The sequence below is a fragment of the Anolis carolinensis genome, chromosome 6 (assembly GCF_035594765.1).
Source record: "Anolis carolinensis isolate JA03-04 chromosome 6, rAnoCar3.1.pri, whole genome shotgun sequence".
Classification (NCBI taxonomy): domain Eukaryota; kingdom Metazoa; phylum Chordata; class Lepidosauria; order Squamata; family Dactyloidae; genus Anolis; species Anolis carolinensis.
In genome coordinates, this window is record NC_085846.1 from 35415204 (window position 1) to 35438026 (window position 22823).

General features: G+C 44.0%; 1 protein-coding gene across 6 annotated transcripts in view; it reads right to left on the bottom strand.

Moving 5' to 3' along the window:
* Positions 1-1322: 1322 nt before the first annotated feature.
* rundc3a (RUN domain containing 3A) overlaps positions 1323-22823 on the bottom strand; it is a 40371-nt gene continuing 18870 nt past the window's right edge. Inside the window, exons 6-12 of one of the 6 annotated variants that reach the window (XM_008113286.3) lie at positions 21318-21398; positions 18050-18218; positions 8039-8196; positions 6279-6416; positions 4373-4476; positions 2421-2518; positions 1323-1752 (exon numbers count right to left, since the gene is read on the bottom strand). In XM_008113286.3, coding sequence (XP_008111493.1) covers positions 1696-1752; positions 2421-2518; positions 4373-4476; positions 6279-6416; positions 8039-8196; positions 18050-18218; positions 21318-21398 — 805 coding nt within the window. In that variant the 3' untranslated portion in view covers positions 1323-1695. Of the gene's footprint in view, positions 2519-4372; positions 4477-6278; positions 6444-8034; positions 8197-18049; positions 18219-21317; positions 21399-22823 lie in introns of those variants that run through there. The other 5 variants (XM_008113282.3, XM_008113287.3, XM_008113283.3 and 2 more) reach the window with 5 other exon arrangements.

A 22823-nucleotide genomic window follows, 5' to 3' on the forward strand; every position in this document is an offset into this window, starting at 1 on the left:
CCCAAGAATGTGAAATCCACCCTTTTTATTCCAATGCATCTTAAAGAGGCCGCTAGAAAAACAAATATGTCACATTTTAATAAATCAATATTTAAAACACGAGAGATTCCACACATTCTACTCTGGGTATGTGTAGTCTGTGGTTGAAAGCTCTTTAGTATAGTATATTGCCTTTAGTATATTGACTTTCCTGTCTTCCTTAGCAATTTTATTTTCAGAATATTTAAGAAGTTGGATTTTTAAAATTATCAGCATCTTAAGCCAACAAATAGAACTGCAGGCAAGGAAAGGTTTTGGGAAAGGAAGCTGCATTGTAATTTGCCCAATTGTTGTAGAGATTAGTTAGAGGAGTTGGATATGTGATGGAAATGAGTAAACAGAAATACAAGTGTGAATTAGGCTTGAGTATGCAGTTGTGATTATGAACAAGGAAGGAGATAGGACAAATCTATTTGTAACTTTTTAAAAGCGGATATAATTCACATTCCTAGATAAGAGCATTACTATTTTAGTTATTTGGCTGGCTCAGAATTTGGCTCCTTTAGTCACGCCTGTCGCTGGCTGAAATCCTAACTGCCGTAATGCTTGGTTTCATCTAAAAAAATATTGCACTGGCCCATTTTGTTCAAGTCAACCTTTGGAATTTCCCTTTCTTACAATTTGCAGGGTGCATCAAGGATATTTTTGTACATAAGTAGTACATCAAACATCTTATGAATGAGCAAAAATATTTCAATAGATTGACTAGGACAGTGACTGATCACTGTCCTATGCATTTCACACCTAATTGGACTTGGTATAAATTGTTTCTCATCTTGATATCATAGGATCAGACTGAAGAAATATAAACTATAATTCAGGGATAAAAACCCATCCGACCATCTTGTAAGCCTTCTTGGCGAACTTAACCATTCACTCATCCCATCTGCAATATGCAGATAAAAGCGCCTTTTAGTTCAGTGTTGTTCTGGGAATAGTGAGATAGTGCACACGAAGAGCTTTCAACAGCTCAGTTGTACTATACAATTGTAAAATGCTGTTTTGAGCTGTAGTTTCTGAAATACTGTTGCAAGGTTCAGGGTAGAGACTGTAATTTGCATTACCTACAGCCACTAGTTTCCTGACACTGTATATGTGGATCTAGTTGGAGAGGAAGGAAAGGGAGAACTATACAATCTGTCTAAATCTCCAATAACTTAACTGCTGTGGAAATGACTAGTGGTTGCAGAATTTGAAACCAAGCCTTTGGAGAACAACCAAGCCTGAATGTGTTTGCGTGAAGAAACATGTGGTAGAAAATAAAGCTCAGCAGCCTTGGCCTATCAGCTCCTTAATCGGTTTTAATTGTTCATTTATTTAACAATCTCTCCAGCCACCAGCCTATAACAGTTCAATCACTATTGCAAGTGGTGGTCTTCTTATGTACCGCAGTATTCCCAAGTCCACTTTGCCTCCTCAGAATTCAAAGGGAGACATCCAGTTGTGCATTGTTTGCCATATCAGAAGGGAGGATATATAAACTGGCCCTCCTCCAGCTTCCAAGATTCACATTTCCTTTCCTAGAGCAGAAATTTCCACTGAGATAGAAACATGCAGGAGAAACGTGTAGGAAGTAGGTTTTCTGTGAGTCTTGTAGGACTGAAGAAGACGGAAGAGGCTTCCTGAACTTCAAAGAAAGGCAGTCTCTGGAATTGACTAGATTCCTCTCCCAATTTCAAGGAAGTAGCAACTTTTTCCAAAAGGACCTGTGATCTACACATCAATTGCATGAGAGAAGAGGAGAGATGGAGCAGATAAAAAAATGGGTGCCTTCCCTTGCCACAAGCTGCTTCTCAAAAGGCCTCATCGGACATGTTTCTACCACCTTTTCTCCCCCTTGTTGTTCATTGTGCAAGCAATCCCCTGTGAAGAATGTGCAGTGCATTTTGGACTGCACACTTACTTGGTCCCTGATAATAACAGTTCAAAATTTGTCTTCCTCCGCCCCCAGAGGCAGCAGCTTTTCAGCAACCTCAACCATATATATTATGTCTATATATTACATATAATACAGAATCATTTTACAAAAGCACTTTTGGCAGGCAATCCTTCCAGCTTCCAATAAGCGTGCAGCCTTTTAAAAAAAAACTCACCAGGGAGAAAATTGTCAACATTTCCCTGATCCCAGTTATAAGAAAATAAATCAGTCTGTTTAGAAGAATGTTCATAGGGTGTGAGCATGTTGCTCTTTTGCATCAGGCTGGATGAAGAGTCCGGTTGCCCGCTCTACAACCATAAAGTAGTAGGGACTCAATTCTCAACTCATGTTTGCCTGCCAGCCAATCTCTGCTTCCCCACAGGCACCGAGTGGTTTGCAGGGATAGCCACCTGATGTCTCAGCTGGGACTGTGCGCAGGGCTGGGCTCAATGCTGTCACTCACCAGGCACTCATTGGATTTTAGGCTGGCTAAAGATTTGCAACTAGGCAAAGAGGCCAAGGACCCACAGAGGCCCAGCATGGATGGAGTTGGGTCCTTTCCTGCAGAGAAAAATGAAAGAGAGTTGTAATGTTATCAGAGTGCTCCAGCAGAAGCTTAGAATGGCATTGATTACTTTATACTACATATTATACAGACTAGGATATAATCTTAAAAGTTGAGGGCCATTGTTTATACCCATTTCAAGTGTAGGCAAGGCTTAATTTGAGCTACAGTTGAACCTCTTCTTGTTTACACTTTTTGCACAAACTTCCGAAAATACATATTGGCCACACCAATTGAGGGACTCTGGAAGTTGTCATTCCAAAGTATGGGATAGTAGTTTGGCTATTGGATTGAACTATGGAAAACCAAGTATTTAATCATGAAAACCCACTTTGAGGAACCTTGGGCAAATCTCATACTTTCATCCTAAGCAGTAGAGCCCCCGGTGGTGCAATGTGTTAAACCCTTCTGCTGGCAGGACTGCTGACCAAATGGTTGGCGGTTTGAATCCAGAGAGCGGGGTGAGCTCCCATCTGTCAGCTCCACTTCCCCATGCAGGACATGAGAGAAGCCTTCCACAGGATGGTGAAACATCAAACATCCAAGCGCCCCCTGCACAATGTCCTTGCAAACGGCCAATTCTCTCACACCAGAAGTGACTTGCAGTTTCTCAAGTCGCTCCTGACACACACACACACAAAATCCTAAGCAGAAAGGAGTGACAAACCTTATCTGAATAAATCTTAGGAAGAAACAATATAAGAGGTAAGTCAACTTGAAGGCATGAAAAAAACAGTATTACCCCAAGCTTTGTACCCCCACAACATTGGGGGAGATAAAATTATTAGTGCATCTGAGGAAGAAGATTGATATCAATTAAAGCTCATGCTGAGTAAGTCGCCATTGAAGGCATAACTACTTAGGTTTTTAAAAAGGACAATCTCCAAAAATAATCCTGAACTGTTTCTGAGGGCAAATAGGCACCAAAACAAGAAAAGAAAATGTTAAACATGTTAGAAATCATTGAGAACAACTCCAGGTTGAGTATGCCTTATGTGAAATGCTTGGGATCAGAACTGTTACGTATTTTGGAATACTGACATATACATACAAGTGTAATGCCTTATCTTGGAGATGGGACACAAGTATAAATACAAAATTCATTTATGTTCTATATACATATTTTACATGTAATCTGAAAGTAATTTAAACCCATATTTTAATATAATTACGTGTATGAAACAAAAGTGTGTATTAATGACACCATCAGAAATCAGAGGTGTCACTACCTCAGCCACCCATTTAGACAATTTTGGGTTTTGGGATATTTCGGCATTCTGGATAAGTGAAACTCAACCTGCATCAGAACTTTAGTTATATCCAATGCAGGCAGAATATAATTATTTGCCATCAAGCAGTAGCTGACTGTAAGGAGGCAGTCTCAGAGCAGCAAATAGGAAGTCCGCTACATTGCAGAGTATGAAATCTGAAAGATCTATGCCCATTGGATTCTGACATGGAGTAAACAAGGCCAGAGTAGGTGATCAAACAGTATCAGTCTCCTGGGAAAGGTGTGTTTCTCCATGCAAGTAATTTACACAGCACACATATGTGCCTCAGGGCACCATTTGGGGATGATAATAATGGCATAGCCTCAGAGGAAGAACTTGATTTAGTCCAGCATTAAGCTTCAGAGCTTCTGCTTTGTTTACAGCTCTGCCCTGAAAAATAGGAAGCAGCAAGATAAAGAGGGATGCCTCTAAGCAAACCTAGAGTGAATGTATTTCCTCAAAAGCATGTTGCACATATCTGAAACTTGTCAGGAAACAATGTATTGGACAGAAGCCATGGATACGTCTTGTTTTCTAAAGAAATTGCTGATAGTTCTTCAGGACACTAAACATTCTTACCCAAAGGTCCCCAGGGTTCTTCATGCTTCCCTTCGCCCATCCTCTGGGAATCTGAACTCAGGCTGATCTCTGCTGAGAGCTGGTCTGTACTCATAAAGCTGTGCCTGATTGGAAAAGAGAATTGGAGGAAAATCACATCTACTGCCCATAATTCAGCGTAGGACCAGATACTGTATAGGAATGAAATTCTGGGCAGAAAACCACAGTATATTGCATATGTAGTTTTGATGTGAAGGTCTGCTAATAATCTTAGGTAATATAGGTTAAAGAAAGCCAAACTAGTGGAGTATTTGAGTAGGACACTGGAAGATCAAAATTTAGGGTGACCTTGGGTAAAGTGCTACTCTTTCATCCTCAGGAAGAGAGTCACTGGGATCTTGAATCCAAAATCCATTTGCCTCAGTAGATGTGATCTTTCCTCATCCTGTTGGCTTTTGCAGACTTTGCACAGCAGATCTCTCAGGCAGAACTTGTTTCCACAGGCTTGTTATATACACCTGATAAAAATGACAGTACCCTTTCATATATCTTCCTGAGCATAATTACATGTGCATACAGTCGGCGCTCCACATTTTCAGGCTCAACTTTTGTAGATTTGATGTGGATTTGATTGAAATGTTATCTCCAGGAATCTCTAGGTCCTTCAGTGGAACTCAATGGTCAACTTCTGGTGAAAGCTAACTGTAGAATTGTGTTGGAAGACACAATATTCCCTGACATATTCCCTTAGTTTTAAAAAATGAGTTTTTTATTTATGATTTTTCCACTTTCATGTCATTCTGTGCCCCTAACCCATGCATCAGGAAACTGGCCCTCCAGCTGTTAGGATTTGTGGGAATTGAAGTCCAAAATACCTGGAGGGCCGAGGTTTGCTCATACCTGCCCTAACCCCAGGAAATGTTTCAGGCTGACTACACTCATATAAATTAAAAAGGACCGGGTTTCTACTTCTCATGGAAATAAAACCAGGGGTTATTTTTGCTTGATGTGTAGAAGCAAGAAACAGACTAAGTCAGGCTTTTCTGTTATCCTCTTTAGGTTATGGATTTTGGCTGTGGAACAAGAGGATTATCTACCTTTCATAGAATCATAGAATTGGAAGAGACCTCACAGGCCGTCCAGTCCAGCCTCCTGCCAAGAAGCAGGAAAATCACATTTAAAGCACCCCCAACAGATGGCCATCCAGCCTCTGTTTTGCAGACCGGCTTTGTCTATAATCTTTCTTCTCTGAAATGCTGTTGTAGTATACAATGGGTCTTCTGGATCTGTATTTGCTATTTCTAGCAACCACATTGACCGCAAACAGTGGTGGCATGAACTGAAGTGTATCCACGTTCACACCACCTTCATTTAATATGGTAATAAAGGACATGATGTTCTGCAATTTTTGTATACACAGTGGGTCTCTAAACTGAACCCTGATGGATATGGGAGGCCAACTATAGTAGTTTGAATTAGGAGTTTGGGAAACCAGGGTTCAAATCAGAGCCAAATCACATAAACCCCCTGAGGGCCCTTCCAGACAGGCCCTATATCCCAGGATCTGATCCCAGGTTTTCTGTTTATCCCAGATTATCTGACAGTGCGGACACATATAAGATACTTTAAAGCAGAAAACCTGGGATCAGAACCTGGGATATAGGGCCTGTCTGGACGGGCTCTGAGTAACCTGGGGAAGTCACATTCTCTCTGCCTTTGAGGAAGACTTCATTGGAATGACACCTTTCAAAGAATCATCATTATGGTTATCACCATATGTCAGAGTCAAAGGAACATAAAAATGACAAAGATTACTGGAGGCAGAGGTCAAAAAAATTCCTTTACAGATGGCTGGGGATGCAGGGGATTTTAAATCAAGGATTGAACATTTTCAAGCTGTTCTAAACAGGTGCACAAATGCACTTACCTTCTGTATATTTTCGCATCCGGCCGACCTTCATTACTATTCAGAGTACCCAGCGAGGGCCACTGATTCACCAAGGGTGCTGCCATTTCCTTGGAGAGTTGAGTGAACTGGGTGTTGTCCGAGGGGATGAGGCCCGTCCTGGGAGCAGAGCAGGAGGAGGGAAGTCTGGTCAAGCGGGAGGGAATGCAACCTGTCAGCTCAGGGCAAGGGAACAAGGGGAAAAATGCAATGCCCCCTACCCCAATTTAATTCAGTCTCCAACTGTAGCAAAACATAGTCATTTAAAGTGGCACACTCTCACCTCAGTCTTCTGAGTTTTATTTTTCTTACTAAAGTTTTCTTGTCCACTGATGTGTATTAATTTTACAAATTGAGAACATATAAACTTTGATTATTTAACGGTTTACACTCAGGATGGCTATGATTTGGCTCTCTGGATGTCTTTGGATTGTAACTCCCATCAGCCATAGCCGCTACCACCAATGGTGTGAGCAGAGACTGTACTACCTGAGATTTCTAAGGAACCAACAACTGAATGAAAAACTGCTGGTGACTTTCTATCGCTGTGCTGTAGAGAATGTCCTAACATACTGCATCTGCGCATGGTTTGATAACTGCACAGTGGCAGATCACCACTTCTGGGTCACCACTTCTGCACAGAGAATCATTGGTTGCCCTCTCCCCTCTTTGGAAGAATTTTATAAGTCCCACAGCCTTAGGAAAGCTGAGAGCATTCTTGGGGATCCATCTCACCCAACATATTCTTTTTTAAAAAAAAATTATTATCATCTGGCAGACGGTACAGGGTGACAAAGACAAGGACAAACAGACTGAGATATAGCTTTTATCCTAGAGCTGTCTCTATCTTTAACTCCATGGTTTCGCATTGATCTGGCATTGGGGACTGTGTGGTGGTTAGGGTGTGGAGGAATGGGTGTGTTGTTGTGTGGTGTGTGCTGGGGAAGGCATTTAATTTTGTTGTGAAAACACAATGACAATAAAGCTATTCTATTCTATACTGTGAAAGACCAACAATAGGCTGTATGATTCTCATTCAACAATAGGCTGTATGATTCCCATTTCTGTGTTGATCTATCCTGAGTATGAGCTCCTTTTCTTTGATCTAATTACCTTGGTCTTTTGCTTCCTTCTGATTCAAAGGCATTTCTTCCTTGTTCAAATAAATAATAATAATCTTCCCCTTTGGTTGAGAAGGGTCAGCCTTGTGTGAGTTTTGCCTGCAGTGATGATGATAGCCTACTTGCTACATGGAAGTCAGCTTTAAGGGGCTTCTGCAACTAAGAGTGCATCTTCACTGGCACTATGGCCTAAAGGACGGCAACAGCACAACACACTGAACTGATTTGGCTTAAAGCGGACTTCAACTACATTAAAAGAAGTCATGGGATATTCCGGAGCTTCCTCAAAACTCTAAAGTAACCTACGACTTCCGTTGCGTATAATAGACTGTGCGACTTCCTATGTCTAATATATTTTTTACAGCGATTGAAGCAAGCTGAGGATGAAGGGGGATGGAGGGAGAAAAACAGAGACCTTTCAAAACAATTGAGAAAGCAAGATGACAGAGGATTAATTTGGACTGTGCTTCTCTTAATGTGGGGCAAATTGTCGTTGCACAACCCATTTATGGTAGGAAAACAAAGGTAAAGGAAGAGTGGAGTACAAAGCTGCAGAGATGAGGATATAAGCAACCGCTCCTAGAATGAAGGCAGGAGAGTATAAATACTGGTCCGACTTACAGTTGTTCCTGCAGTTCCAGGATGACTCCCTCCAGCTCCCGTTTCTCTAACTGATTCTGCACCTTTGCCTCCTCCAGCCGCAACTGCAGCCGCTTGTTCTCTGCCTCCAGGTCCTTAAGCTGGGACTCTCTCAGTCGAACCAACTCCTCCAAGTAGCCCTGGGATGCAAAAGGTATGTCAAGAAATACATACACGAATTATTGTAATGAGGGAGTAAAGGGAACTCGTTCCAGAGAATTCCCTTGTTGGAAAGGTTTACCTTATTGACAAGAAGAACAGGAAACAAAATAACCATGAGTTTAAATAACATTTATTGCTACTATCAGACTGAGGCAGTAATGGAAATTTAATAGGCTTCTTTTTTGACCAAAGAAAACTGCATACTAGAATGGACATACAGAGATCGGTTAAACACTCGGACTCTAAAAGGTTTGCCATCACTGTTCTAGGTTTTTAAATACGGCAACAATAAAATAAGCATCAAAAACAAAACTGGAATATGTAATTGTACTAGGGGTCAAAATAGAAAGCCTTCTAAAGTAAGGATAAAGGTTTCCCCTTGGCATTAAGTCTAGTCGAGTCTGACTCCGGGGGTTGATGTTCATCTCCATTTCTAAGCCAAAGAGCTGGCATTGTCCATAGATACCTCCTAGGTCATATGGCCAGCATGACTACATGGGGCGGTGTTACCTTCCTGCCAAAGTGGTACCTATTGATCTATTCACATTTGCATGTTTTTAACAGCTAGATTGGCAGAAGCTGGGACTAGCAATGGGAGCTCACCCTGTCCGTGGATTTGAATGGCAAATTCTAAAGCTTAGCAGTTTAACCTGCTCTGCCATCGCCGTCCCATTTTTTAAAAAAAGACTTCTACAACTCTCTAAAATCCTTAAAACGGAAAGAAAATTCTCACATACATTTTGGGAATTCGGTTCACATCATCACCCTAATGATGTGGACTGGGACCCATTAACGCTTATCCTATGATTGTTATTTCTTCAATGATAATTATTATTTCTTCAATGAGCGACAGATTACCACAGTTTTGTCTTCTAATAATGTATTATGTGTCAAAATAGCTTTGAAAAACCAAGGCATATGCAAGAGAAGCACTGAAAAGGCAAAAATACTCAGCAGCGTTTTTACCAGTTTTTTCTCTGAAATACAGCCTATAGTAATTGGTATCTTTTAGCAGTCTCTTACTCCTATATGGGCCTGATTCTGCTTAGTTTCCAAGATTAAATAGGCTATCATGCAAAATAAATAAACAAACAAATAGAGTGGGGAGGCAATGTCATTACCATAAAGCAAATAAAATGAAATCTCACCCAATACCCTTAATGAAACAAATTTAAAAGTCCTCTGTAAACATACAGTGTTGTGAGTTCCAGAAGACATGCCACCTTAGTCTTTTGGTCTGAGCAGACTTTCCCAGCATGTTACCTTTGAACATGCTGGAGTGCATCTCCCATCATTCCAAACCAGCATGATCAATGGCCATGTCAAATAGAGATGACATCAATTGCTTTCCGGGCTGTGGCGCAGGCTGGTGAGCAGCCGGCTGCTGCCAGCTGCAACAAATCGCTCTGACCAAGAGGTCATGAGTTCGAGGCCAGCTCGGAGCCTGCGTTTGTCTCTGTCTTTGTTCTATGTTAAGGCATTGAATGTTTGCCTTATATGTGTAATGTGATCCGCCCTGAGTCCCCTTCGGGGTGAGAAGGGCGGAATATAAATACTGTAAATAAATAAATAAATATATTAGGCATCATATTAGGGAATTTCTACATCAGTCTAGAACTGGGAAGACTCAGGTTCATATTTACCTAATGCTAGTTGTCCTTCCAGTGCAATACAAGTTGAATATCCCTTATTTTGAATACTTGGAACCAAAGGAATTTTGGATTTCAAAGGGTGAGGGTAGATTTTAGAATACATATTTGGATTTGGAATACATAATGAGATGTTTTGGAGATTAGACCCATGCCTAAACACAAATAGTAGTAGTAGCAGTAATAATAATAATAATAATAATAATAATAATAATAATAATAATAATAAGGCTCTGGCATAAACCAGTACAGGAGGTCCCAGTGGTAATTGGTGCACTGGGTGTCATGCCAAAAGATCTCAGCCGGTATTTGAAAACAATAAACATTGACAAAATTATGATCTGTCAACTGCAAAAGGCCACCTTACTGGGATCTGAGCGCATCATCCGAAAATACATCACACAGTCCTAAACGTTTGGGAAGTGTTCGACTTGTGATTCTGTGATACGAAATCCAGCATCTATATCTCATTTGCTGTGTCATACTCTGTCTTTGTGTCAATAATAATAATAATAATAATAATAATAATAATAATAATAATATCATCTCCTAGTAGCTTGAAGCAGGTCACAGCATAATGAAATCACACAAACATTGCAAAAATTCTATAATCACACATATTAACATGAAGTTCTATAAAAGATACATATTAAAATGTACTGTATATACTCGAGTATAAGCTGTCCTGAATATAAGCCGAGGCACCTAATTTTACCACAAAAACTGGGAAAACTTGTTGACTCGAGTATAAGACGAGGGTGGGAAATGCAGCAGCTATGGGTCAATTTCAAAAATAAAAATGGATATTAATAAAATTGAATTATTTGAGGCATCAGTAGGTTAAATGTTTTTGAATATTTATATAAAACTGTAATTTAAGATAAGGACAGGTTGCTCACCTGTAACCATGTTTCTTCGAGTGTACTCTGTGAATTCACACTAATGCACACTAATGCACACTAATGGAGAAGCTGCGCCTGCGCAGGTTCCGACGGAAACTCTTCCAAGCTGAAGTTCAAATTTTGGCGGTAACCACGCCCCCCTTCCCAAGGGGCATATAAGGCAGCCCCAGGCGCCCGCTCTCCAGTTCCTACGCCGCCAAGGCAACGAGAAAGGGAGAGGTTTGCCAGAGGGGAAGGAAGGGCGGGTTTGTGTGAATTCACAGAGTACACTCGAAGAAACATGGTTACAGGTGAGCAACCTGTCCTTTTTCTTCGTGTACTCTGTGAATGCACACTAATGGAGACTGACACGCTGAGGTCCCGGATGGTGGGACAAGGCAAACTCGACAATCAGTGAATGTCCAAACATATATTTATTAGGACATATTGAGATAACAGTCCCAAGAGACCAGTGCAATAAATTGTCCGAAAGGACCAGTGCAATGCAAACATGAGCGTAGTAGAAGAGGAAACATAATATAGAAATTATTCAATAAACATGATAGAAAACACACATTTGCGTATAGTGCATATAAACGCTCTCCCAGGGGGGAGAGGGGAAAAAACATCATGGCCTTTGACATATCCGCCAGGATCAATAAGGCGGTACAAAGCAACAGAGCAACTGCTCAACACAATCAGGGAAAAACATATCCCTAGAGGTAGGTATGGGGAAAAAGACCGGCCCAAACTTGAAGGAGAGGTATAGAGAGTCACCTGCGGGTGAATATAAGGAGAAAAGACGTTTAAGAGTCAGGAGAGGCAAGATGAGAGTACTGATCTTGCGAAGGCCGAGTCCTTTAAGGCTTTATTGTCCAGCCTGTAGTGAGAGACAAACGTAAGAGGGTTTGACCAGATAGCCGCTTTGCATATGGAGTCAAGCGGAATACCCCTAAGGAAGGCGGTTGAAGCCGAGAGGCCCCTAGTCGACCTCGGGTGGATGGATGGAGGAGGAGGTCGCTTGGCTAGTTCGTAGGCCAACTCAATGGCCTGAGCGATCCAGTGGGACAGTCTTTGGGAAGAGATGGGATTACTCAACTTGTCCTGGGCATAGGCGACAAAGAGTCTTTGTGTCTTACGGATGTCCTTGGTACGGTCCCTGTAGAAGAAAAGTGCCCTTCGAACGTCAAGAAGGTGCAGTTTTTGCTCGAGAGGAGAGGAGGGGTTAGAGAAGAAAGCTGGTAGGACAATGTCCTGGTTGAGGTGGAAAGCTGACACCACCTTAGGGAGAAAGGTAATGTCCGGGCGAAGAACAGCGCGGTCATGGTGAAAACGTAGATAAGGCTCGTCGACCCTGAGAGCAGCAAGCTCGGATGGCCGTCGTGCCGACGTGATCGCCACTAGAAAGGCCAACTTCCAGGAAAGCAGGCGGAGATCGGTCGAGGCAAGCGGTTCGAAGGGAGCAGAAGTGAGTTGAGAAAGTACAAGTTCGAGGTTCCAGCCCGGCGTAGGTGGTAGCGACGGCGGGCAGATGTTATTGTAGCCTCGGAGAAAAGTTTTGATCAAGTGGTGAGAAAAAAGAGATGGCTGACCGTGGCGTTGAAAGGACCAGGAAAGAGCTGCGAGATAAGCCTTAATAGAAGCGAGAGAGAGTTTCTTCTCGACGAGGGTCATGAGGAAGTCGAGGACCACCGATACCGAAGTCGGAAAGGTGTCGACGTTACGGGATCGAAGGAAGGCGTGAAAGCGAGAGAGTTTATAGGAATAAGCCTTGGTAGTAGACGGCTTATGGGCTGCCCGAAGGACGTCTTGCAGGTTCTGCGGAAGGGAGGCTAGGTAAGAATCCTCCATGCAGTGAGATGAAGGGAAGGGAGGTCCGGGTGAAGAATTTTGCCGTCCTCCCTTGAGAGAAGGTGCGGCGAGGGAGGCAGAGGGCGAAACGTTCCTCTGGAGAGACGAAGAAGGGCTGGATACCACGGTTGGCGGGGCCAGGCCGGAGCTATGAGAATCGCTGTGACCGAGATCGAGAGAAGTCTTTCGAGAACTTTCGGTATGAGGGGAATCGGTGGAAAAAGATAAAGCATCTCCGCCGACCAGTCCAGTAGAAAGGCATCCCCTAGACAGCCGGGGAAGGAGTTCGGGGGAAGTCTCGCTCCGTAGCGGGGTAGCTGAGCGTTGTGGGGAGACGCGAAGAGATCCAGAGTAGGGCGTCCCCAGTGGAGGAACAGACCGTCGAGGATCTCGGGATCGAGCTTCCACTCGTGAGAGGAAGATGTCATCCTGCTGAGGGCATCTGCTAGGTCGTTTTGGGCGCCCGGCAGGTGGATTGCAGAGACCTGTACGTCGTGGGCTATGCACCAAACCCAGAGACGGGAGGAGAGGAGCATCAATTTCCTCGAACCCGTACCGCCCTGTTTGTTGATGTAGAATACTGCTACGAGGTTGTCCGATTGAATGAGGATGGACTTGTGACGGATGAGGCGGGAGAATGCTTTCAGGGCTTTGAGAATAGCGAGAAGCTCGAGGAAGTTTATGTGGTTGGCCCTCTCGGATGGGGACCAAAGATCTTGAACCGTTAGACCGCTCATGTGGGCTCCCCAAGTGTAGGTGGAGGAGTCCGTGGTTATGGTTAGCGACGGCGGGGCTGGATGAAATGGGAGGCCCCTGCACACGTTTTGGTGAGACGTCCACCATGAGAGGGACTGGCGGACGAACGACGGTACCGACAGGTACTTGGAGTTGTGGTGGTAGAACGGCTTGAAAGTGTCTATAAACCACCTTTGTAGGACCCGAAGGCGCAGCCTGGCAAACGGGGTCGTGAGAACCGTGGAGGCCATGTGGCCCAGAAGGACTTGAATGGCACGGGCTCTGACCCTCCGGGCGGATCGACAAAGGGCGATGTGGTGGCGGAGGGCTAGGAATCTGTCGAACGGTAGTGAAACAGTCTCTGTGATGGAGTCGAAGAGGGCCCCGATGAACCGGATTCGGGTTGACGGGGAGAGATTTGACTTCTCGGAGTTGAGTTGGAGGCCGAGAGATTTTAGAAGACGCAGCGTGAAGGAGACGTGGTTTTCGAGAAGAACCGGATCGGGCCCGACGAGAAGCCAGTCGTCCAGATAAGGAAAGACCGTGATGCCATGTAGCCTGAGGTGGGCCGCTACGGCGGCGACGACCTTGGTAAAGACCCTTGGGGCCGTAACGAGACCGAAGGGTAAAACGGTAAATTGGTAGGTTTGGTCGAGAACTTTGAAACAGAGGAACCGTCTGTGCGCCTCCCGTATCGCCACGTGGAAGTAGGCGTCTCGTAAGTCTATGGAGGCAAAGTAGTCTCCCCGCTGCAGCATCGGGAGGATAGAGGCAATAGAGACCATCCTGAATTTGGAAGGGCGAATGAATATATTGAGGGCCCTTAGGTCCAGAATGGGGCGTAGCCCGCCCCCCCTCTTCGGGACTGTAAAGTATCTGGAGAAGAAACTTAAAGGGTCCAGTTCGGGAGGGGAGGGACGGATGGCGCCTTTGGCCAGTAATGCATCGACTTCGGCCAGTATCTCTGGGGAAGGAGTTGAGTAGAGAATGCGACCTGTAGGTGGGAGGTCTGTGAACTCTAAGGCGTAGCCGTCTTGGACAATGCGAAGAACCCATGCATCTGAAGTAATGGACTCCCATTGATTGTAAAAGGGGGCTAGGCGGTCGGCAAAGGCGCAGGAGGGTCGAGGCAGCGTGGGCTCTACAGCGGTAGCGGGTGAGGAGCTTTGGCAGGGGTTGGCGTCAGGTACGCCGGTTAGCCTGCGGAGGAGCGGGGGTGGTTCGACCGCGTTGCTTTTGCGGATGAGGTCCCCAACGAGGTTGGTGATGGGTTTGATTATTCGAGCCCGAGGGCCGCCTGAAAGAGTGGTGTCTGAAAGATTGCGGCGGGAAGCGGCGGGAGCGGTGCGGGAACCAGCGGGTGCGCTGAGGTTGCGGTTGGTCGCCACATTTAGACGCAAGAATTTTAAAGTCATGATTAGACTTGAGTTTGTCATCGGTACCGGAGTTAAACAGTCCGAGCGCGTCAAAGGGAAGGTCCTCAATGACTTGTCTGGAAGATGAGGAGAGACCCGAAGACCTCAGCCAGGCGTGGCGGCGGATGGATATCGCGTGGGCAATCATCTTGCCCGCAGTATCACCTGTATGTTTCGCCATTTGTATTTGGTGGTGAGCAAGCGAGTCTGCTTCCTGTTGGAGGGTAGTGAGGACGGAACGGTCTTCGTCCGACATCTTAGCGAAGAAGGGCTGTGCCTTCTCCCAGATAATCTGCTGGTAGGCACCCATGCAGGCTCCATAGTTCGCCATGCGGCAAAGCAAAAGGGCTCCAGAGTAAAGTTTTCGACCCACGGCGTCGAAGCGCTTCCCTTCTCTGTCGGCCGGAGTGTTCGACTGACGACCTGAGGATTGAGAGGCCTTAACGACCAGGGAGTTGGGGTCGGGGTGGTGTTTGAGCCACTCCAAGGTATCATCGTCGGTACGGTACCAAGTCTCGATCCTCTTCGAGGTTGGAGGAATGGAGGAAGGGGTTTTCCAGGAGGCCTGGATAACGTCCAAGAGATAAGGCAGGAAAGGGAGCAGCGTGGCCGGCGGAGCTTGGGCCTGCACCCTCTTGAAAACTGGATCAGACACTGCTTTGGAAGTCTGCTTGATCTCCAAACCCAGGGCGTCGGCCATTCTGACCATTTGATCAGAGAAGGCACGAATATTGTCAGTAGGAGAAGGCGGGTCTGCCTCATACGCATCGTGGGGAGGAGAGAGGTCGAGACCGAGAGAGACCACCGAGGCCGAGAGGACAGAGTCTGGGCGGTCAATATCAACATCTTCCTCCTCAGCCCCTTGGGGGGACTGAGGGGGAGAAGAAAGCACAGTCTCGGGAGGAGGCAAGGCCTCGCGGGAAGAGAGGGCCGGGAGCCGGGGATCCTTAGACGCTGAGGCCTGGGCTGCTCGAGCCAGGCGAGCCGTTTGTCTGCCACGCTCCGGTGTCGAGGTGGGAGGGAAGAGCTGTTGGCGCGACGAGTGAGGCGGCGCAAGGGGCTCCGGCACCGGCACCCTGACCACCGTTTGGGTAGAGTGGTGGGGTGAGTCCTGCAGCTCCCCGTCAGACAGGGGGTGCAATGGAGATTGAGAAACATCTCTAGGCCTCTGGGCTGGCACAATTGGAGAAGACCTTCTCGAGGAGGTTGCCGAGGAAGATGGCGGGTTTCTCCTTGAGGAGGCCGAGGAAGAGGAGCGCTGAGTCAGCCGTTTCTTTGTCGGCGGTTGCTTGGATGCAACCCTCAAGGACTTGCCAGGTGTGGGAGGAACCACAGCTGAGTCAGATTGCGCTCGACGAGACTCCTCATGAGCCCTTTTAAAGGCTATTTTGATAGCAGAGGAGGACGGAGGGGAACCGATACGAGAGCGGATCGAGGTCACCGAAGCCAGAGAGCTCGACGTCGAGGAAGGCCCCACCTTTCCGGAGCGGGTCGACACGGTAGCCGTCATCACAGTACACGGTGGCTTGACCGGTTTAGCGGCCTTGGAGGTCCTGGACGCTCTGGACGAGACCGAGGAGGCTTTAGCTGTCGGAGGCTTAGCTGGTGGCGCCGACATAGCTCTCAGAGCTGAAGACGACGACGTACCCGACGTCGACGGAGTCGGTTCTGGCGCGAGAGATCTCTCGTAAAGCGCCGCTCTAAGCCTAGCGGCTCTGTTCTTTCTGGCCTGAGCTGTGAGAGCTAGGCAGAAACGGCAGGTACTGACCACATGAGCCTCGCCAAGACAGGAGAGACACTTGGCGTGGCCGTCCGAGTCAGGAATTTTAGCAGCACACTGCGTGCAACGCTTGAAACGAGTAGTAGACATGCGAAGAGTCCGAAGTGAACCTTGCGGCGGAAAAAAAGGAACTGGAGAGCGGGCGCCTGGGGCTGCCTTATATGCCCCTTGGGAAGGGGGGCGTGGTTACCGCCAAAATTTGAACTTCAGCTTGGAAGAGTTTCCGTCGGAACCTGCGCAGGCGCAGCTTCTCCATTAGTGTGCATTAGTGTGCATTAGTGTGCATTCACAGAGTACACGAAGAAAAATAATAAGACTTTAATAAGATAAGACTGTCCAACTCTGAATACCTATATACTCAAGTATAAGCTGACCTGAATAGAAGCCAGCCTGGACCCTCACTCGAATATAAGCCGAGGGGAGCTTTTTCAGCCCTAAAAAAGGGCTGAAGAACTAGGCTTATACTCAAGTATATACAGTATTTTTATAAAATACATATTAAATATACAGAACAGAGATTAAAACACATGACTTTAAAATTCATACTTATAACTGGCTGGGTAGGCTTGCTGGAAGTCTTTAGATAGGTTTTGAATTCTGACAGCTAAATGAGCTGTTGGAGCTCTACTGGCAGGTCATTCTACAGTCTTGGGGTGGATGATGGAAAAGGTCCTCTGGGACTTATATTAAATAATTTTGTGTATGTAATGAAGATTACACACACTGAATCATCAGAAAGCAAGGGTGTCACTATGTCTTCCACCTATGAGGAAAATTTCAGAATTCCAGAGAAGGGGTGTTCAACCTATATACAATGACTAGCTGTGCCCGGCCACGCGTTGCTGTGGCGTTGTCTGGTGGTGTTGGTGAGAAATTGTTGAGGTAGTGGTGGTATTGAATGTCTGTTGTATGGTTGTCTTTATGTTTAGTATGCACACTGAAGTGGATTATATGGCAGTATGGAGTCAAGATAATCCAGTTCAAAGCAGATAATATAAGATTCTAAATGGGTTATATAGCTGTGTGGAAGGGCCTTGAGTCTACACTGCCATATAATCCAGTTAAATTCTGATAATCTGTGGAAAAGGCCTAAGTGAGGCCTAACTGTGCCTGTCTCCTGGGCTGAGTAGGTTGCTAGGAGACCAAGTGGGCGGAGCTTAGCCTTCTAACTGGCAGCAATTGGATAAAAACTATTATTCCTCTCCCTGTAATTAGGACTTTATTTTTCTTTTCTTTTTGTTGTATCAACCTAGAGCCGTGAATGATGGGTTGTGTTGTCAAATTTCGAGGTTGGGGGGCCTGTAGTTTTGTTGTTTTGTCCGCTGCCCTGATGCCATCACTCTTTTATATATATAGAAGAGAAGACATTTTCCTTAGAACTACAGAAAAGGAAGAAATTACTAATTCTGCCATGCTTGCTCTGATCCTGTTAATTGTCACTTCTGATGACTGAATTTACTTCAAAATGATGGAAAGACCCACATGATGGAAAGATACACATGTGTTTGAGCTTCAGGTACCTTTTGTGCATACACAATGCGAAACTTCTGCTCCATCTTGCGCCATTTATTGTACCAACTGTCTTCTGCAGTCACGAGAGGGAGGTAAGGATGGTCAGGTGAACTGTCCTCACTTGTGCTGCTCTCCAAGCTTCGGTGGTCCTCCTCATCGCTCAGGTAATCATAGCTGCTGGCAGAGAGTGTAATGTTAACTGTGTTAACAGTTCTAAGATGCTATCTCAAATTTGCAGGTGGTAGATTTCAATGGTCTGCTATTTCTCATGAGGAAAAATCACTCCTTCTAAGGAACACCTTTTAGACCTTACCCGCACCATCCCTAACAGCATTGTTTTAAGACTCTATAACTGAATTCTGCAATATAACATCAGACTACAGGTAAGAAAAACCAATTGGAATCATGCTGGAGATTTGTGTCTTTGTAAGTGGACTTAGGGCTGCAGGAATTAGAACTAACTAGTTCCATAATGTCCCTATACAGTCAAGGGCCGCTATTATGTTACTCCACAGGGGACCCAGCAAAGTGACCGATGTGCATCAGTTATGTTGTACATCATTTATTTATTATTTATGTATTTATTTTGGAGATTTCAATGCCGCCTTTCTCCAGAGTGGACCCAAGGCGGCTCACAACATACTGTATATACTCGAGTATACGCCTAGTTTTTCAGCCCTTTCTTTAAGACTGAAAAAGCCCCCCTTGGGTGAGGGTCCTGGTTGGCTTATATTTGTGTCAGCTTATACTCGAGAATATATGGTACATTTATTATTTTTCTCTATTATTGTTGCTACTATTACATTTATTTTATTATATTTTTTTTATTATTATTATTACATTTATTATTTCACTCTGATCTTATTATTATTAATTATTTTACTCTATTTATTACTACATGTATTATCTTCCCATAGTTGTTGTTGTTGTTGTTGTTGTTGTTGTTGTTGTTGTTGTTGTTATTATTACATGTATTATTTTACTCTATTATTATTAAAAGGATACATAAGCACATTTACATTGAAGAAGATGAGAATAATGATTTAATCAGAGTTGGACAATCTGATCTTAAATTAGAGCTTTATGTAAATATTCAAAAACATTTAACCTACTGATGCCTCAATTAATGTAATTTTATTGGTATCTGTTTTTATTTCTGAAATTTACTACTCTCGACTTATACTGGAGTCAATGTTTTCCCAGTTTTTGTGGTAAAATTGGGTGCCTCAGCTTATATTCGGGTCGTCTTATACTGTCCATGCTTTAAATATTAAAGATAACACAGTCTAAAATTCCCATATTTCAATATCTATAAAGTTCGTGGCTTCAGTTAAAAACTGCTTCAAAGCGGAAAGTCTTCACCCCTTTTCTCAATGTTATGGAGATGATAACTTTTCTAATTTCCTATGGAAGCAAGTTCCACAGCTTAGAAGTCATTAGTCCCTTTGTGCATTGAGATAGCAATTAGGGAGTGCCGATGCTCATTGAGACACTCTTGCCAGTAAACAGACAAATATTGAAACAATCACTATCACATTATCTGCTATCACACTGTGGCATTGCTTTCGTAATATACAGTCCCACAATCATTCTTTTGCACTGTATTACTAACCCTGCCTTTCTATCCATGTATGCCCTTCCCATGGCATGTACAAAAAATATTTTGTCATGATTATGCAATTATGGCAAACTGATTTTTAAAATGGAAATATAAAACAAAAGATCAATAGAAGTATTGTCACCCTGCTTGGGAATACTGAGGGAGAGAGGAGGAGAATCAGGACCGCTCAAACCATATGACTGAAAGAACATCACAACTTCAGTAGATGGGACCTGTTGCACCAGAGGCAGTATTGGAACAGCAGTGATATTGGGAGCCACTGACAAGCTCTCCATTGGTGAAAAGGAGCACTCCACCAATTATTGCAATGCAAAGCAGTACGCTTGTGCAATTCAGCTGGAGGGCGATCCGGTTTTGGTATCCGAATTTCATTGGGCACACAAATCCCTTTTTCGAAGTTTCCCAAAAAACGGATAATGCAAATATCTGTTTTTAGCTAGGCAGCTGAAAGATCTGAGAAGATCCAGCCAATTGGGGGCAATTGGGAACTTACAAGGTTCCCCTTCCTGTTCCTGGGATCCTTTCCTGTCTTCTTTTCAAGGGAATCTGGGTTTCAGCAACGGGGTTAAGGAAGCACAATTCCTGGGACCCTTTCCTTTCAGACTTTCAAGTCAGTCTGGGTTTCAGCAATGGGGTTAAGGAAGCACTATTCCCGAGACCCTTTCCTTTCTTGTCTTCAAGGGAGTCTGGGTTTCAGTAATGGGGTTAAGTAGCATCATTCCTAGTACTATTTCTTTTCTTGCCTTCAAGGGAGTCTGGGTTTGAGGAATGGGGTTAAGGAAGCAGTGTGTAAGACACGTCACGGTGTTCTTCTATTCAAATTGGCCCAACAAGCAGGGCTCACAGGGAAACCCCATACAAGCAGCACGCGGCAGCCTCTTCATGCACCGCATGATGCTGAATAGAGGAGGAGCCATGATCGGCTGCCATGTGGTCTCATAATGGACAAAAAAGCATGACATCTGGGCCCTTATCGTTACAGCCATCCAGCCAAGCCGGATTGGCCAAAGGGAATTGACCACTCTGAATCTGTGCACAAGCCTACAAAGCAGCAACAGGACAGACACAACATCCTCTGATACCTATAAGTCAAACACACTACCATCCTGCTGTCATTGGGATTTACCAGGCTCTTGATAAAGTTCTTATTATACATTATGTAACATATATCATGAAATAATATTCTGGTCCACTTCCACAAACTTCCTGCAAGAGGAAACTCTCTCCTTGATGCAGTTCTTTTCTATTTGTGGGATATTATGTTATGTTTAATTTTATTTGGGGAGCATTCCAAAGATGTATCTTCACAAGGACACATATAGTAATACAAGAGATTCAACCATTTTAGGCTGCTGCGCCATAATCTATATTAAGTACTCTGTATCATATTCAGAAATGTCACTTAGGATTAGAGGAGAATAAGAGGATGGAGACATCTTTAAATATATGTTAACGTAATATCTGCCACTGACTAACAGAGATAAACAAAAAAAGATTTGATGAAACACACACAAACGGAGATCTACCCAAACTGTGAGTGTTTCAGAACACACAACTGGCCTTCACAGGTTCGGAATATTCATTGTTGTTTTCCTAATCTGTGGTGCTAAATTGAGAATACTCAAAAGACTCTTCACAAATGTAGTTGCTGTTACCTCTGAGTAAACTTCAGGTATGGCGTATAGTCAATAACCACAGGTGTCTTGCCATCCATGATCTCCCCTTTCAAGCAGAAACTGCAGTACAGAAAAGAATGCAAACAAAGCTATATTATCTTATAGTATCTCATAATGCCTGCTTTGGGAAGTAATGGAATACGGTAATGCTGCGTGTGTTATCTTAATGTCTACCACTAAAATGGTTATATAACTCCAAAGCGTGGTCATCCTATTGTCTGATGGTTGAATCACCAAGGTGTTGTTCTGTTTCTTCAACTCATTTCTAATTTACAACAATCCTAATCCTATCATAAGGTTTTCAGAGGCTAAGGACCTCATCACATTAGGATATAATCTGTTTATATTAGTATGCATCCCATATGTTTTTAGGACTGGATGCATACTGTATTGAGACGGGATGCATACTCTCCTCATCACACCTGATTATTACGATTCTTATGATTTCAAAATACTGCACGTTGACTCATCACACCACAGAAGGCTGGCTCCTCCCAAACCATTCAAAACCTCCTACATCACTCTATGACCTTTTAAAAAGTATTGTTGCTGATGGGATGCATACAGATTTTCCTATCACACACAAAACAGTACTTCAGCAATGGAAGAAGTGTTTCAAAAAACACAATTAGAATTCTGTCTGCAAATAATCAGTTTCTGCAACGCTTTCCAGATGGATTCCGATGGAATACCGACCAGATGCAAACGTCATGTGATGGGATCCATTCAAATTCATTCTCAAATAGTCTCAGAAATGAAGTATTTCCGAATGTGATAAGGTCCTAAGATTATGTATCTTTCCCAAGGTCAACCAGTGGGTTTTTTCATGGATGAATGGGAATTTGAACCTCATTCTCCAGAGTCCGAGTCCAGTACCCAGTCCATTATGCCAAGCAGAAAGTTAAACACTTGAATATTGGGTTCTTGTACTTAACCTAATATCCAGGTAACTGCGTTGAACACATTCTTCAGATCTTATCTATGTTTTTCCCTTTCTTTTTTGTTTTTCATTATTGGCTTGTTTTTCATCTTCCTGATTCCCCTCTTTTCCCACAGTCAAAATTTTGTCAGTAAGTGAAGACTTTGTCTTGTTTTCTACTTTTTTACTTTTTAATATGTCATTGGTGCTATATAAATATGAAATCAGTGTGAGCAAGATGTAGACTTTCAGATGTTCCTGGACTGCAACCCCCATCAACCCCAATCGGCATAGCTAATGGCAAGGAATTATTGAGGCTCCAACAATATTTACCAAGCTATACATTTTTCATCCTTAATTTAAAAGTGTTTATGTGAGCCAAAGAGCCCAAGTGTTGTCACAATCTAGTGTTGGACTAGGACTCTGGGAGGCTAGTGACCTTGTTCTAGTAGACACATTCTCTTAGCATCAAAAGTCAATGGCATCTCTCCTCTGAATAAATGTTGCCAAGGAAACACCAAGGTAAGTTCACCTTTGGATATCTGTATGTGAGAAATGACTTGAAG